Consider the following 13,534-nt stretch of genomic DNA (forward strand, 5'->3'; position numbering starts at 1 on the left):
ACTTGCTGTGTTGCATAGGAAAAATAAGATCAAAGGGGCTTTCAGAAACTGAGCTAAGGCACGCAATGTTAACATGCGTGCGTGTAACTGAATTTTTATCCAGGTGCAACATACAGAAATCTGCTGTCTCAATTTAGAAATACAGCCTAGTGTTATCTTGAGGAGAAGTGGCATTGAGACACGTCATCTTTCAGTCAGATTGAATTAAATGAGGGACGTGTGGCTGAGCGAGCGTTTGTCGGCAAGGTAGTCATGGGGCATGATGGTTTGAGGGCATAAGCAAAGACAGGGTACAACAGTGCTGGTGTTAGAACATAAAGCAGGGTGAAATATGTTGTTTGGAAACAGAAGAAAAAAAAAGACAAAAAAACTTAGGCAAAATGAGTAATGATCTGTCCTCCAAGTCACCACTTCTCTTAAGTCATGTTAAGCTTAAGAGAACTTTGCGTTTATAGCTCCAGCTGACTCCAGCTGTACTTTATTAGGCTGGTTGTGGTCATCTTCAAGAGTATTTTCATCAGTGTGTGTTCAGAGTATTGAGGATTGGCTTCCTTTAGAACTAAAAGATACTGTGTACATTTGTGGAGCTATATTTTTAAAAGGAAGATGTTTTGATCTTATTTGGTTTCAAGGTAAGTATAGATTTGTGCTGTTATTTTTGAAGATGGACTTTGAAATTACAGTATTGTAAATGAGCTGTCAGCTAATTCTTAAATATTTAGAGCATTAATAAACTGAAATATCAAACTTAGGTAACTGGAAATTCTTTTTCATTCATGCATGCTAGTTTGGATACTGAACACTCATGTGTTACTAATATGACTGATTTCTCTATCTCCCTCACTCCTGTCCCCATGAAAGGACCCAGCTTTTGGAGGAAAGCATGAGGGACCATCTTCTCCAATTTCTGGTCAGCCTTGTGGGGAAGACCAAAATGCTTCACCTTCAAAGCTGTCGAAGGAAGAATTGATACAGAGCATGGATCGCGTGGATCGTGAAATTGCAAAGGTCGAACAGCAAATTCTTAAACTGAAGAAAAAGCAAGTAAGCATAGCAGACGCTATTGTTGTTATCTGCCAGTGAAAGAAGTGTGGAAAAACTTGGTTTTGGTGATGGCGGTGAATTTTTTGTTTGCGTAAACCAAATAACAAGTTAAAAGGGAAGGTTACGTGTATGGTTTTGCTGGAACATTTACATAGATTGGTCATCAGGTAGTTTTAAACGTTTTTGGAAACAGGAGAAAGCTGTATAGGAACGCCAACAGTAGATGGCTTTATCTTTTACATTTCAGCGAGCTGGCTGGTGAAACAAGGGCGCTGTGGCTGTGATTTCAGCTTTTAAGATGACTGGGTGAGGGGAGGTGATCATCTTCTGCAGGCTGTGCAAGGGGAGAGTCCCTTGCATCTGTCTCCAAGGTCAGAGCTTGTACAAAAGTCCCATGATCACCTGCTTTCACAAGGGCAAGAGATCCTAACCTCTCAAGTGAAGGTGAGCCCTGGGGGAAAGTGTAGGAGTGTGAGTAAACAGAGCAGAGAAATAAAGGAGGAAGTATCACTTTTGTTTTAATACAGTCCTGGCTACGTTCTGCGTCAGAGAACTGCACTTCAGCCTTTGGAAACAAAGGAAATGTTTGCTGGAAGTGGTTGTTACCTTCCCAGTAGCTGCTGTGGCCAACTAAACCCACCCTTCAATCTGGGCATCTGTGATTCATTGGAAAAAACAAAGTCCTTGCCTCCTTTACCTTGCACAACTTTCAAAGTTTTAGTGAGAACTGTAGGAAGTGAGAGTTATGCTATAGGATTTGTTAACTTGTAGGTCCAAAATAACAGACAGCTCTCTGGAGCAGTGTGTTTTTGTGGTCTAGAAGCATTTAATTACGCCTGAATTCTAATGATCTGTAAAATGACCTTCAGCAGAAAGCCAGAAAAAAAGAATGTCACTGCGTACCTGGCTGTGCATTAGTGATGCTTATCTTTTTGCTTGCTTATTCACTTTTCCACAAAATCAGCAAGTACTATGCATATCATGTTCATTTGTGCAGGTTTGTACCATGTACTTTTAAAAAATTATGAAGTTGCTGTTGGCTGCAATAACTAAGCCTGCAAAAACTTTAGATTTTGAATTCTTATGCAGCAATATAGCACCTTCTAGCCAATACTGTAAGGCAGGATGGATCTCTACAGTCAGAAGCTCTTTGCACTGTGTTTGTAGCAGGCATGGACAAAGGATATTTACAGTTAAAAACTGAAGATGTCACTGAACCAGATTTATTTGATGTGAAAATAAATCACAGCGGTGTAGTAGCTAGGAAGCTATTACTTTTTTTATTGCTGTTGATATTTTTTGCTTGTTTGGTATTGTAGCAGTCTTGGAACTTCAATATGTGTGGAGTGGTTTATTTCTGCTATGAAGCGTGTTTAGGATGATATTCTCTGTGGAGTGTTAGAGGGACTTTTGTGCCTTTTTAAACAATAAGGCAGTAGTAATAATGGTGCTTAAATATCTGCAGTGTAGAAAGGTGGCACTTGAGATTACTTCCTTTGTGAGAAGGCAGGTTTGGTGTAACTGTTCTCCAAAGTTAGTATTTTTGGTTAAATAGTGATAAAATTAATGTGACAGTGGCTTTAAATGCCAAGCTCAAACAACTTTGATTCATTGCAGGTGAGTCTTGTGAACAGTTACTTCGATTTATCAATAATGCAAAACCTAGTCCTGTTATTGTCCCTCTTGGCATTAAAACCATTTCATTCATTCCTTGTCAGTTAAAAAGAGAAATAACAGGCAGTGTTAACTGTTGATCAGATGCATATTTTATCTCTGGTGACTAATTACTGGTAAGGGTAGCATGGTGCGGATGGCTGATTTTCTTTCTTTTGTCTCTTAGCAACAACTTGAAGAAGAAGCTGCTAAGCCTCCCGAGCCAGAGAGGCCTGTCTCCCCTCCTCCAGTGGAACAGAAACACCGCAGTATTGTCCAAATTATTTATGATGAAAATCGGGTAAGCATGCTTTTCAGTTGACCGAGTGTAGCTGTGAATCTGATCCAATGTGCTAAAATCTGTTATATCTCAATCCTGTGGGGCAATTTTAGCTTCTCCTGATTTTATTGATTTGCCCACTCCTCTTTTTAAGATTTAATTTTTTAAATGAAAGACACTTGCATGACACTTCCATTCCTGACTGCAGGATGTTTCTTCTGTCTTGTCAGCAGTGTAGGGAACACATCTATCCCTACACCCTTGTCGTGAGATGGATAGATATATATAAACACACATACACAGATAAATGTTTGTGTGTGCATGTGTGTAGAGAGGTAATGCTTCAGAAATTTCTCTTCATTTTCTTTTCATCACACAAATACTGACATGCTTGGCTGAAGACCCTAAATTTAAATTAACTGAAAAGGGAAAAACTGCGTATCTTGTAAGATTCTATGCCTTCTTCTTAAACTCTGATTTCTGACACTTAAGATTTAGATATGAAGAAGTTCACCTATGTGAACTGATATGATATGAAGAAGTTCACCTATGTGAACTGTGTGCTTGTGTTGCGTAAATGGCGAGACAAGTACAGGAGCTCAGTAATACTGCCAACAGCAGCAAAGTGCTTCCTGCCTTTTTTTCCCCTGGTCGTTTGTGATTAGGGAGTTGGATATCTGCTGGGTTTGAAACTATTATGATCTTTTGCAAGAGTGGTATATGTTTGTTTAATTTTATTCTGTAGTTCAGAGAAACAGCCAACTTCTAGTACAATAGACTATTTTTGAAAATTTGAGATGGTAAAAAACTGCACACGATACTGGACTGCATGCAGTAAAACCATCCCAAGTGTTCCCTGCAGCCTGTTCTCCCCTTCCCCCAGCTGACTGAAATTTGATGAATTTACTCAATACAGGACATTAGGGCAATTATTGTATTATAAAAAAGGATGTAAGCAATGTACAGCAAAATGTTTATTTCTGGTTACAAACCGGTTTTACTCTTTTAAATCTGCTACATACTATAATGTAAAATTAATAAAATCATACAATTGCCTTACAAGAGTTCCTCAGCCTGAGGAGCTTGTTGGGTAGTAGGCAAAACTGTGTGAATTTGAAGGTTAGCGGGCTGCTGTGCGACTCCATCTTTGCTAACTTTGGTTACAAGTGGATTTTACAGCAGGGTTTTGAAGTTGCAGTTGCATTCCCCATGTTGTGTATGTGCCAGTAGATGAGAAACCCATTTTTATGTTGCCTAACACAAAGCAAAATGTGTCAGTGTATGGTCATCTATTTTCTGCTCCTCTCCATGTAGCTGTTCATACAGGATTCTGTACACTAGGGGAATTACCAAGCTCGATGCATTTGTGAATCCCTTTAGCACTTGCTTTGAGTTCTCGTCTCTCTCGTCTCGTTGAGTTCTCTACTGTAGAATGTACTGTAGAATGGCAATATTGATGGGGTTTAATACAAATAGCATATGTCAATACTCACTGTCTTATTTGAAGGATTATTAAGGAGGTATTGAGCCATTTGTGTACATGGCACTTGTTTGGTATCTTTCCTGCTGCAGTTTTACAAGGGGACAGTCCCCTTGGCAGCTTTTATCTTCAAACCATGCAGTTTAGGATAACTACTTGTAAGATCCAGCTACTGTTGGCTAAGATTTGGTTAAAGTAATAGGGCTACAGTTCAGTTTTAAATGTTTTGAGACCAGAAAAACCATTCTGCTGCAGTTAGGCTATAGTATTTCCTTGATATGTAATTTTGTGCAGCTGTGAGTTCCAAAGAATTTCTCAAGATTGAAGTTACATGGAAAGAGGTTAGAACTTTGCAGAACGCTTTCTAATAATAACTGCTTTATGGATTAGTTTCTCCTATATTTTTCTTTGTAGATGTCTTAGAAATAGCACGTGCAACTATGGGGGGAGAGAAGCAAACTTGAACTAGTGTTGTGTCATTGCAGATAGCTGCCTCTGCTGACAAAGGGCTTTGGAAGATCATAGAGGCTTGAAATGAATTTGTGAAAGCCAGCTCTTACCCAGTGCCACATCCTTTAGGGTCAGAATTATTTTGGAGTCATTGCCTTGTGTGAGGGAAGGAGGAGCTTTGCTGTACTTCCCTATGTGCACACACATTGGTTTGCTCTCCCAGACTTTGCAGCTGGATATTTTAGTTGCTTAGTTCCACTTTTCAAGGCTATCTATGCTTCATTTTACTGGACACCTTTCTTCCTATTCCTAATTATTTGCTCTATTATTAATTAAATGCATGTTCTTCCTGAACCGCAGAGGTCAGTTCCTGCTTTTATGCTCTGTCAGCTTCCAGACGTTGAAGTCAGAGTAGTAACTGCGTAATTTGGGTCCAGATTTCTTGTCTTGCTGAGGCAACACAACAAAAAAGCTGGCATAGTGAAAGAATTGGGTACACTTCTGATACTCACTTCAGATGACTGACATAAACTATACAGAAAACTTTATTTGCAGAAAAAAGCAGAAGAAGCTCACAAGATTTTTGAAGGTCTTGGTCCAAAAGTTGAACTGGTAGGTTTTTTACCTTTTATGCTTTTTTCTGTCTTGCCACTGTTACTTTCACATCTGTAATTCTGCTGTAAACAGCTGTAGTACTATGCTAATGTGTAAGAGAAGTCTGTGTTTGAATACACTGGGGCTGGAATGAACTGGTTTGCCTTCTGAGTAATTTTTTAAAATAGATCTGAATCTATTTGAGAGAATAGCTTGAAATATGAACAATGAGTAGTTATAACGATGTAGTTGCAAGGAATGAAATCTGTGTTTTGTGTTGAGTATCATCCTCTAATCCCCTCAGATTGCTGCATCTTGGATTGAGTGCAGTGTTGACAGAATATTAGAGTATTGTTAAATATTTAGAATTACATGCACTGAAAAGTACTAAGTTTACCTTTTTAATCCAAAATTGTAGCCACTTTACAACCAACCATCGGACACAAAGGTCTACCATGAAAACATCAAAACGTAAGTGCTTCCATATTGTATCATTGTGCTGTTTCAGGGTTCTAGACTCAAACATTCATTCTGTTTTTATTTTTGTGCTTTCCAAATAGGATATATGTATTTAAACGTATTTAAAAGCTTTCAGTCTGTCTAATTTTCAGATTTCTTTGTTTGATAACAGTGCTGCAAGAAATAAGTTAAATGTACTGAAGGCAAAGGGAAGCAGTAACTTTTCATCATAACTTTAAGAGAAATGTATCTCATAAAACTTATTTTTTAAGTTGGTAATGCTTGTGTATTTTTTCAAAGCATAATACCTTAAGCCAAATTGACTCAATTTTAGCATATTCTTGTGGCAAAGGAGAGCGCCTAGCTTGAAATTGGCAGATGTTGTGTCTTAATTGCATATTCCAGCTGTCTTTAGCTATCTTCTGTCTGATAAAACATAATGGGTTGTTTAGATCATTGTTTCATCAGGAATTTTCCCTTTGCTTTCTACCCCTGAAAGTATTTTTTGTAATAATGACCTGGCATCCAGAACCCATATGGGCTTTGCTTAGTTATTTTGAAGTGTTTAATTCTTATGTAGATCACTTTTTTCCCAAAAAAACTTTGTTTTCCAGAAACCAGGTGATGAGGAAGAAGCTAATACTGTTCTTTAAAAGAAGAAACCATGCAAGAAAGCAACGGGTAATACTATCATGGTTTTGTAAAAAAAGAGCATGCAGTTGATTTTCTGTCTGGATCCCTGACTTGTGTTCCCAAATCTGTCGTGTAAATCCCATTGCTCTTAAGCTAAAATTCTGTTGATTTATTGGAAAACAAACTGCAGGTTTATAACTGGTTTGTTGATTGTTTGACTGAAACCCATCTGAAGTAGAATAAGGAAAAGACTTTTTTTCTTTTCTTTTCTTAAAGACTGTAAATGGAAGAGACTCAGTGGCAGTCTTTGTTGTCATGCCTGCCCTCTTGGAACTTCTTCCCTTGTACAGAATCTGGAGTATCTGAAAGAAAATGGGACAGATCTCAGATTCTTTTTTTTTATTTAAAAAATCTACATTTTTATATTCACTTGCCTACCCTTTCTCTGCTGAAAACTGATTATATGTCATCTTCAAAATGGAAAACCACTACAGCATGAAAAATATGGACCCTCCCATGTTTTGTGTACTGATCACTTGGTATATTTGTGTTTAGTTCAAGGTTTACTTTTGGAATTTTACAGGAACAGAAAATCTGTCAACGTTACGATCAGCTGATGGAGGCATGGGAAAAGAAAGTTGACAGGATAGAAAATAATCCACGCAGGAAAGCTAAGGAGAGCAAAACAAGAGAGTACTATGAAAAACAGTTTCCAGAAATCCGGAAGCAAAGAGAACAGCAAGAACGATTCCAGAGGTATTACCATACATTTGGAATATTCTTATAAAACATTTTGTAGGACTTAAGTTTTTTAATTAATTATAGTAAAATTAGTTCAGCTTAATGGCTGAGTTTTATGTTCATCATTGTATTCTTCTTTTAAAAAAGACTAGTGTATCATACAGCATAGAGTAAAATGTTCTGTTTGCTCACTGTTTCATGGCCTTGAGCTCAAGTTTCACTTCATATCCTAAGCATCTTCATGACTGTCCTCTATATAAATCCACTGTCTTGTGTCTTGCCCTTTCCTGTCCCTCCCTGCCGGCTTTATCAGCAGCGCAAGCCTTGTCAGTGTGGTGTCCTCTTAAGTCAATGTCTAAATTGTTCTTTCCTATCCCCCTTTCCAGATCTGCCATCAAACCCTGTATTTTTCCAAAAGAAATACAGAAAAAGGGCTAACAAAGACTCATTAGGTTGTGGTGTTTGGTGAGATGATGCGAGTTAAGCTGTTCAGATGCACAAAGAAGTTTGTGGAGTTGGTTTAAGATAATTGGAGTGACAGCTTCTTGCGAGCCTGTTCGTTTTTCACCTACACACTGAATTTATACTTAGTATTTTTCTGTCACTGGGTATCTGTTGCTCCTTTGTTTCATATCCCTACATTCATTGGCCTACGCACTCAAAAATCATTTTATTTCTTTAATTGACAACATGAGTGATCTTTTGTCGTACTTGCCGTGTAATTTTATCCCAGACACTTTTCCTTTTTGAAGTATGCAAGCTGTGACAATTAAGTCCCTATTATTTAATTTTAATCTATCAGGCATTTGTTAAGCGGAAACTGCACAAAAATCCCTTAAAGGACTGAAGTGCTATTCGTTGAGAGATCACTTTACGGCACTGTAGGTAGTTCTTTAAATTAGGATTAAGTCATTTGATTCAGTTGTGTTCAGATCTGTTTATCTAGTGCTTGAGGTCACTGTAATACACCTTTGAGAGTTCAAGCCCCATAAAGATGTCATCACTATCTCTTCTAACCATCTGTCTAAATCCCCTTACTTCATAAAACACAGGAAAAGCAGATAGTCTGCGATATGTCATGAAGTCTGCAAGATCTGGCTTGTGGAATCAAGAAAATAGGAAAAGAAAGTAAATTGTTAGAATGAGAACAGAACTCCAATGTATAAGAACCTCTTACTTTAAGAATATTTAACGTCTTTGTAATGCAGACTACTAGGGAAGGGGCTGTCTCTTTATACTGTTTTTATGTTCTCTGATATAATGGCATCTTTGTCTCTAGCTGTGCTTGTTATACTATTGCCATGTAAATACTATTTTTTTTAATCAAATTTTGTGCAAATTGATTAGTTCAGTAAAATCTTTGAGCAAAAGAACATGTTTTGTCTCTAATCATCAGTGGTTTTTCTCTGAAATACTTTTTGACCCACATGCTCAAATACAGTATTATGATGTTCTTGGGCCTAAAGAACTCTAGCCGAAAAATTCTTCCAAATAACCACTTTCCCCATCAGATCAGAAGTTAAAAATGCTCTTTTGTTGTAACAAGTCTTAGTGCTGTGTTAGTAACTTGACCAAAGTGATGAAAGACAAATTTAATGTGCTTTTTTTTTCTTCTAAAAAAATCAAAAGTAAAAAGCTGTCTGTCATAGTCTACCACTTGCACTAACCAAGATGATTTCTGTGCCACTGATGCACATTTTTCATACTCAGCAGAAGCCTGTTAATGTATCTAAAACACCTCCCGGCAATGGGATCAGTGTAACGCTCCTTTTTTGGTGTTGACTCAAGCTGCCCTTCTTGCTGAGCTTTGCAAATCCACCTGTAAAACCAGGCAGTTGTTTGAAGTTGCAGTACATGACCAGAGTTGTACTCTGACACTGCTGAAGAAAGAACAGTCCTACCTAGCTCTTTTGGGAGACTGGTAACAGTATTTTAAAGAATTGTGAAGGCTGTCGTTGTTGTGTACCAAATCTGAAAATAACAATGTTTTCTCCTTTTATCCTTAATGCTTTTGTTTTCCCCTCATTCTAGAGTTGGCCAAAGAGGGGCTGGACTTTCAGCAACTATTGCTAGAAGTGAACATGAGATTTCTGAAATCATTGATGGGCTTTCTGAGCAGGAGGTGAGGTGGTTGTTTGTACCTTGCTATAGAAGCACAGCAAATGACTCTATATCCTTCTACTGGCAGTGAAAGGTCTCTTTCGGAGAGTTTGGGTTTTTTGGGTAAGGGAAGCCTTTTGGGGCTTGTTTGAGAGAGTCTGCATAAACTTTGGCTTGAAACAGGTCTTACAAATACTTCTCTTTTAAGGATTATGCTTCCTAATTGCATCTGTCCTACATTTTTCTCATGTGTCTGTTCATGCCAGGCTTGCTACAACCCAGTAGCTCTAACAGCTCTAACAAACATGAAAATTTTTCCTTTCTGAAACCCTGCACCATTTTAGTTTTTCAACATTTACAGCACTGTTTCCTTCAGCTGACTGTGTAAATGTTCATTGGGATAGCAACAAAGAGTGAAGAAGTAGACAAAAAGAAATTTCAAATTGTCTGACTGTGTACTGTGTTGGACCTTTAAAGAGTTGTGTAATGCAAGAACTGTGAACATTAGTAGCAGCCTTTTATATTCTTTACTTTTTCTTTTATTCTTTGCCTGTAGAATAATGAAAAACAAATGCGTCAGCTCTCTGTCATTCCTCCCATGATGTTTGATGCAGAACAAAGACGAGTGAAGTTTATTAATATGAATGGTCTGATGGAGGATCCCATGAAAGTTTATAAAGACAGACAGTTCATGAATGTCTGGACCGACCACGAGAAAGAGATTTTTAAGGAAAAGTAATGGGCTTTCTTACCTTTTATTACTTTGCAAATGATAGTTTACTACCGAACCCCACTTTTAGCTAACTGATGCTTGATAAAACTTCAGTTAAACCGGGAATGGTGAAGCTTTTGTTCAATAATATTTGGTAATGTTCTTAGCGGGATGAATGAAACATTGCAAAAGTTGTAGACTTCTCCAAATTTCAGCTGAGTAGGCTCACATGCATTTAGTCTTTGGATAAGGAATTCTCCTAAAAATACTCCAGTTCCATGATAAGGTTAAAATGAGATGAGTACGTATATGATCTCATTATATCAGCTAAAAGCTAATTTTAACTGCTGAGTTCTATATTTGCACAATTTTAGAACTGGGCTTCTTAGACTTATTTCTGTTGTGTAAATGAAAGGCTTGCTGATGGAACAGATTGTTTGGAAGACTGCTTTGCTTATTTGATTGTGAATCATGTTGTTAAACTTAAACAATTTCTGATTTATAAAAGGTTTGTCCAACATCCCAAGAACTTTGGTCTAATTGCTTCCTACCTGGAACGAAAGGTAAGACCTTTCTTAATATAAGTAGAGCCTTAGTGGGATCCCTAACTTTCCACATGTAAGTCATTTATCCCAGCATCACTTTCTCTTCCTGGAAAAAGATACAAGTCCAAATAAAGTTACTGCTTTGCCAGGATTTTATACTCTTTGATCAGTAACACAGTCAATGCATGCAAACATCTAACAAGAGTTAGTGAAATGACGCTATTGACAATAGTCAAAGGAAATGGCACTTCATTTCATTTTGATCTTATTTTCTTTCCGGGGAAGGTAAACTGCTTTAACTGTCTCACTGCTCAGCTGAGGACATAATTGGCGTTGCTGAGGCACTCTGGTAACTCTAAGAAGTCTTGCCACCAGCTTTTGAGTTGGGGGATCCTACTGCTGGCTGAATTGGTCCTTAGTACTGATTTTAGTCTTTTTAGAACTGATTTGGTAGAACTGATGTAAGAGGTAATAGAGAATTAGGATTTGTTAAGACATACAACAAAATCTTGAGTGCATGCAGCTATTATGATAAATAGCAGCTTTCAAACTTGCAAATTGTCTAGAATAGGTTAAATCATGCCAACTGAAATGGCTGAGGGATATTATAAATGCGAGACTTGTGTTTAATGCTAGAATTTTGTGCATAGTTGTATTGTTATATTTGTGTGTGAATTCACTTCCCTGCTGAGCAAACAAATCTAATAAAGTTTTATTTTAGTCTAGAGGCTGATTAGTTTAAGTGTTGAGAGAAATTAAATAGTAAGAATGTATTTTTTCATAGCAGGGAAGCTTAATTTTTTTTTCTTTTTTGCCTTTTCACTTTAGAATGTTCCTGACTGTGTATTATATTATTATTTGACCAAGAAAAATGAAAATTATAAAGCCCTCGTGCGAAGGAATTATGGTAAACGCAGAGGAAGAAACCAGGTATTTAAAATCTCTTATTCACTTGGATATTGTTACTGTGTTGTTTAGGATTTACAAGTGTTTTACTATCCGTTATAGCGGATATATTATATTAGGAAAAATAGTTATTCTTTTACTACATTTCTGCCCTTTTTAAATTTAAGTAATCTTGACCTCAAAGGTGTCCTACATTAGTTTCTTTCTAATTCTGTGGAATATCTTCTTCTTTTGCATATTTGTTGTGTTTTTTTAATATGACAATTCACTTTATTTGAGGATCCTGCCAGAGACGTTGAAGTTGAATCCATCATTAAATCCTATGCTGGAGCCAACAGAAATACAGTTTAGCATGTGACTTGCAGTGGAAAGAAATTATGTAATCACTTCATAATGTCAGTGTTTGTCAAAAAGCAGAAATTAATAGTGATCTTTATTTGGTGGTCAGGCTCAAAGTCAAACTGGAACTTAATAGCAAGAAGAAGGAGACCAGTTTAATACATGCAAGTACAAAATTCTGCTGATTCAGAAAGTGTTCTTTTGGAGAGAACAGAGCAGTGTATTATGTACAAAAAGCTTATCGATCCATGTACTTGGCTACCAGGGTTAATGTAGATATTGGAAAACAAGCACACAAAAAATATAAGAAACTCTGGACTTTTTCTTCCCTTAAAGAAAGCAGGATGAGTGCTGGGTGTTCACTGAACGTGTTCCCTGCTCCTCCCATTCTGATTTCCCTTGCATCTATCAGGTGTTTGTGAAGGACTGCAAATAGAATACATCAGTGACAAGGCAGGAAGGGAAGCAGAGTACTAGAGGTGACAGCTGAGCCTGTGGGTATCCTGAGTTTGTATCCTTAATGATTTTACAGCTGGAAACCAGCATAGGTGCAGTGTGCTGAAGAAATCCCCAGAGCTTTGTCGGAACTGAAGCTTGAAGGGATCAGGAGGGGAGAGTCCTCTCAAATTCAGGGTTTTGGAAATCTGCAGGCCTTAATCTGAAGAGTTGTGATTTATTGGATTTGATCATATCTCAGCAGTGATAGTAAAGAGAAAATTGTTCAGACTCTGAGGTATTGTGACTGCACAAATCTGTCCTGAACAGCAGATTAAGTAAATATTGCAGTGTAGGATATGTGAATCCTCTTTTTCAGATTTCAGATTTATTGCAGTTTAGCGCATTTAGTAATGCTGTAGAAAGGAATTACATGGTACCAAAACCCTGTATTTATTAATTTTATTAATGATTATTAATGACATCTAAAACAGCTAGTAAAAAGGAACTTGAGAGGGTTGAACTGCTGTGCTTGCCAGAACTTTTATCTTACAATTGCAGAATGCAATTCATCCCTCTTGCCCTCCCACACCCCAGCTTTGTTTGAAGCTGATATTTCTCGTATCTCTGTGTAGCAACATGAAACTTCCTTGCTGATTGGCAAACACAAGTTGTGGAAGATTTATGATGTGCTCCAAGACATGCTTATGCCAATAACAGGTGCTTCAGCTTAAACTCTTAATAGCGCTTATAGTTTTGTAAATTAGAAGGCAAGCAAGTGGAATAGTACGGCAGAGAGGGTATTAGTCATGGTAATGATGTTGAAATCTTTCAGTGAAGGCAGCGAGTACAACTGGACTTAAGTTTCAGTGTGTGGGATTTTACTTTAGAGAAGCTGAATGCTGGATTCAAGCATGTCAGGATTGGAGGTGTAAGGCTTGGTAAATTCTGAGACATTCTTGTTCTCAAAGATGTTTAGAAAGGACTGTTTTTGAAATGCTACCTAAGGGTTCCAGAATGCCCACAGAGGGAACTAAACAAGTGTATCTTGAACCAAATGTGACTTTTCAAAGGAAGAGCAGGTTTTTAACATAGTACTAGAAAAAAGTGTGGCTGCCAGATACTCTTGCATGTTATAGAGAATTTCTTAAATAACTCATTGA

At 37.5% G+C, this 13,534-nt stretch overlaps 1 protein-coding gene across 3 annotated transcripts in view; it reads left to right on the forward strand.

Moving 5' to 3' along the window:
• The window catches only part of NCOR1 (nuclear receptor corepressor 1), a 65,017-nt gene that overhangs the window by 18,627 nt on the left and 32,856 nt on the right, over positions 1-13,534 (forward strand). For all 3 annotated transcript variants that reach the window (XM_069874105.1, XM_069874107.1, XM_069874106.1), the window contains exons 5-14: positions 862-1,044; positions 2,885-2,998; positions 5,463-5,519; positions 5,920-5,972; positions 6,575-6,641; positions 7,177-7,349; positions 9,366-9,456; positions 9,991-10,169; positions 10,655-10,709; positions 11,520-11,621. In XM_069874105.1, the coding sequence (XP_069730206.1) occupies positions 862-1,044; positions 2,885-2,998; positions 5,463-5,519; positions 5,920-5,972; positions 6,575-6,641; positions 7,177-7,349; positions 9,366-9,456; positions 9,991-10,169; positions 10,655-10,709; positions 11,520-11,621 (1,074 nt within the window). The remainder of the gene's footprint in view (positions 1-861; positions 1,045-2,884; positions 2,999-5,462; positions 5,520-5,919; positions 5,973-6,574; positions 6,642-7,176; positions 7,350-9,365; positions 9,457-9,990; positions 10,170-10,654; positions 10,710-11,519; positions 11,622-13,534) is intronic.

Source organism: Phaenicophaeus curvirostris, chromosome 21 (assembly GCF_032191515.1).
Source record: "Phaenicophaeus curvirostris isolate KB17595 chromosome 21, BPBGC_Pcur_1.0, whole genome shotgun sequence".
NCBI classification, from domain to species: Eukaryota; Metazoa; Chordata; class Aves; order Cuculiformes; family Cuculidae; genus Phaenicophaeus; species Phaenicophaeus curvirostris.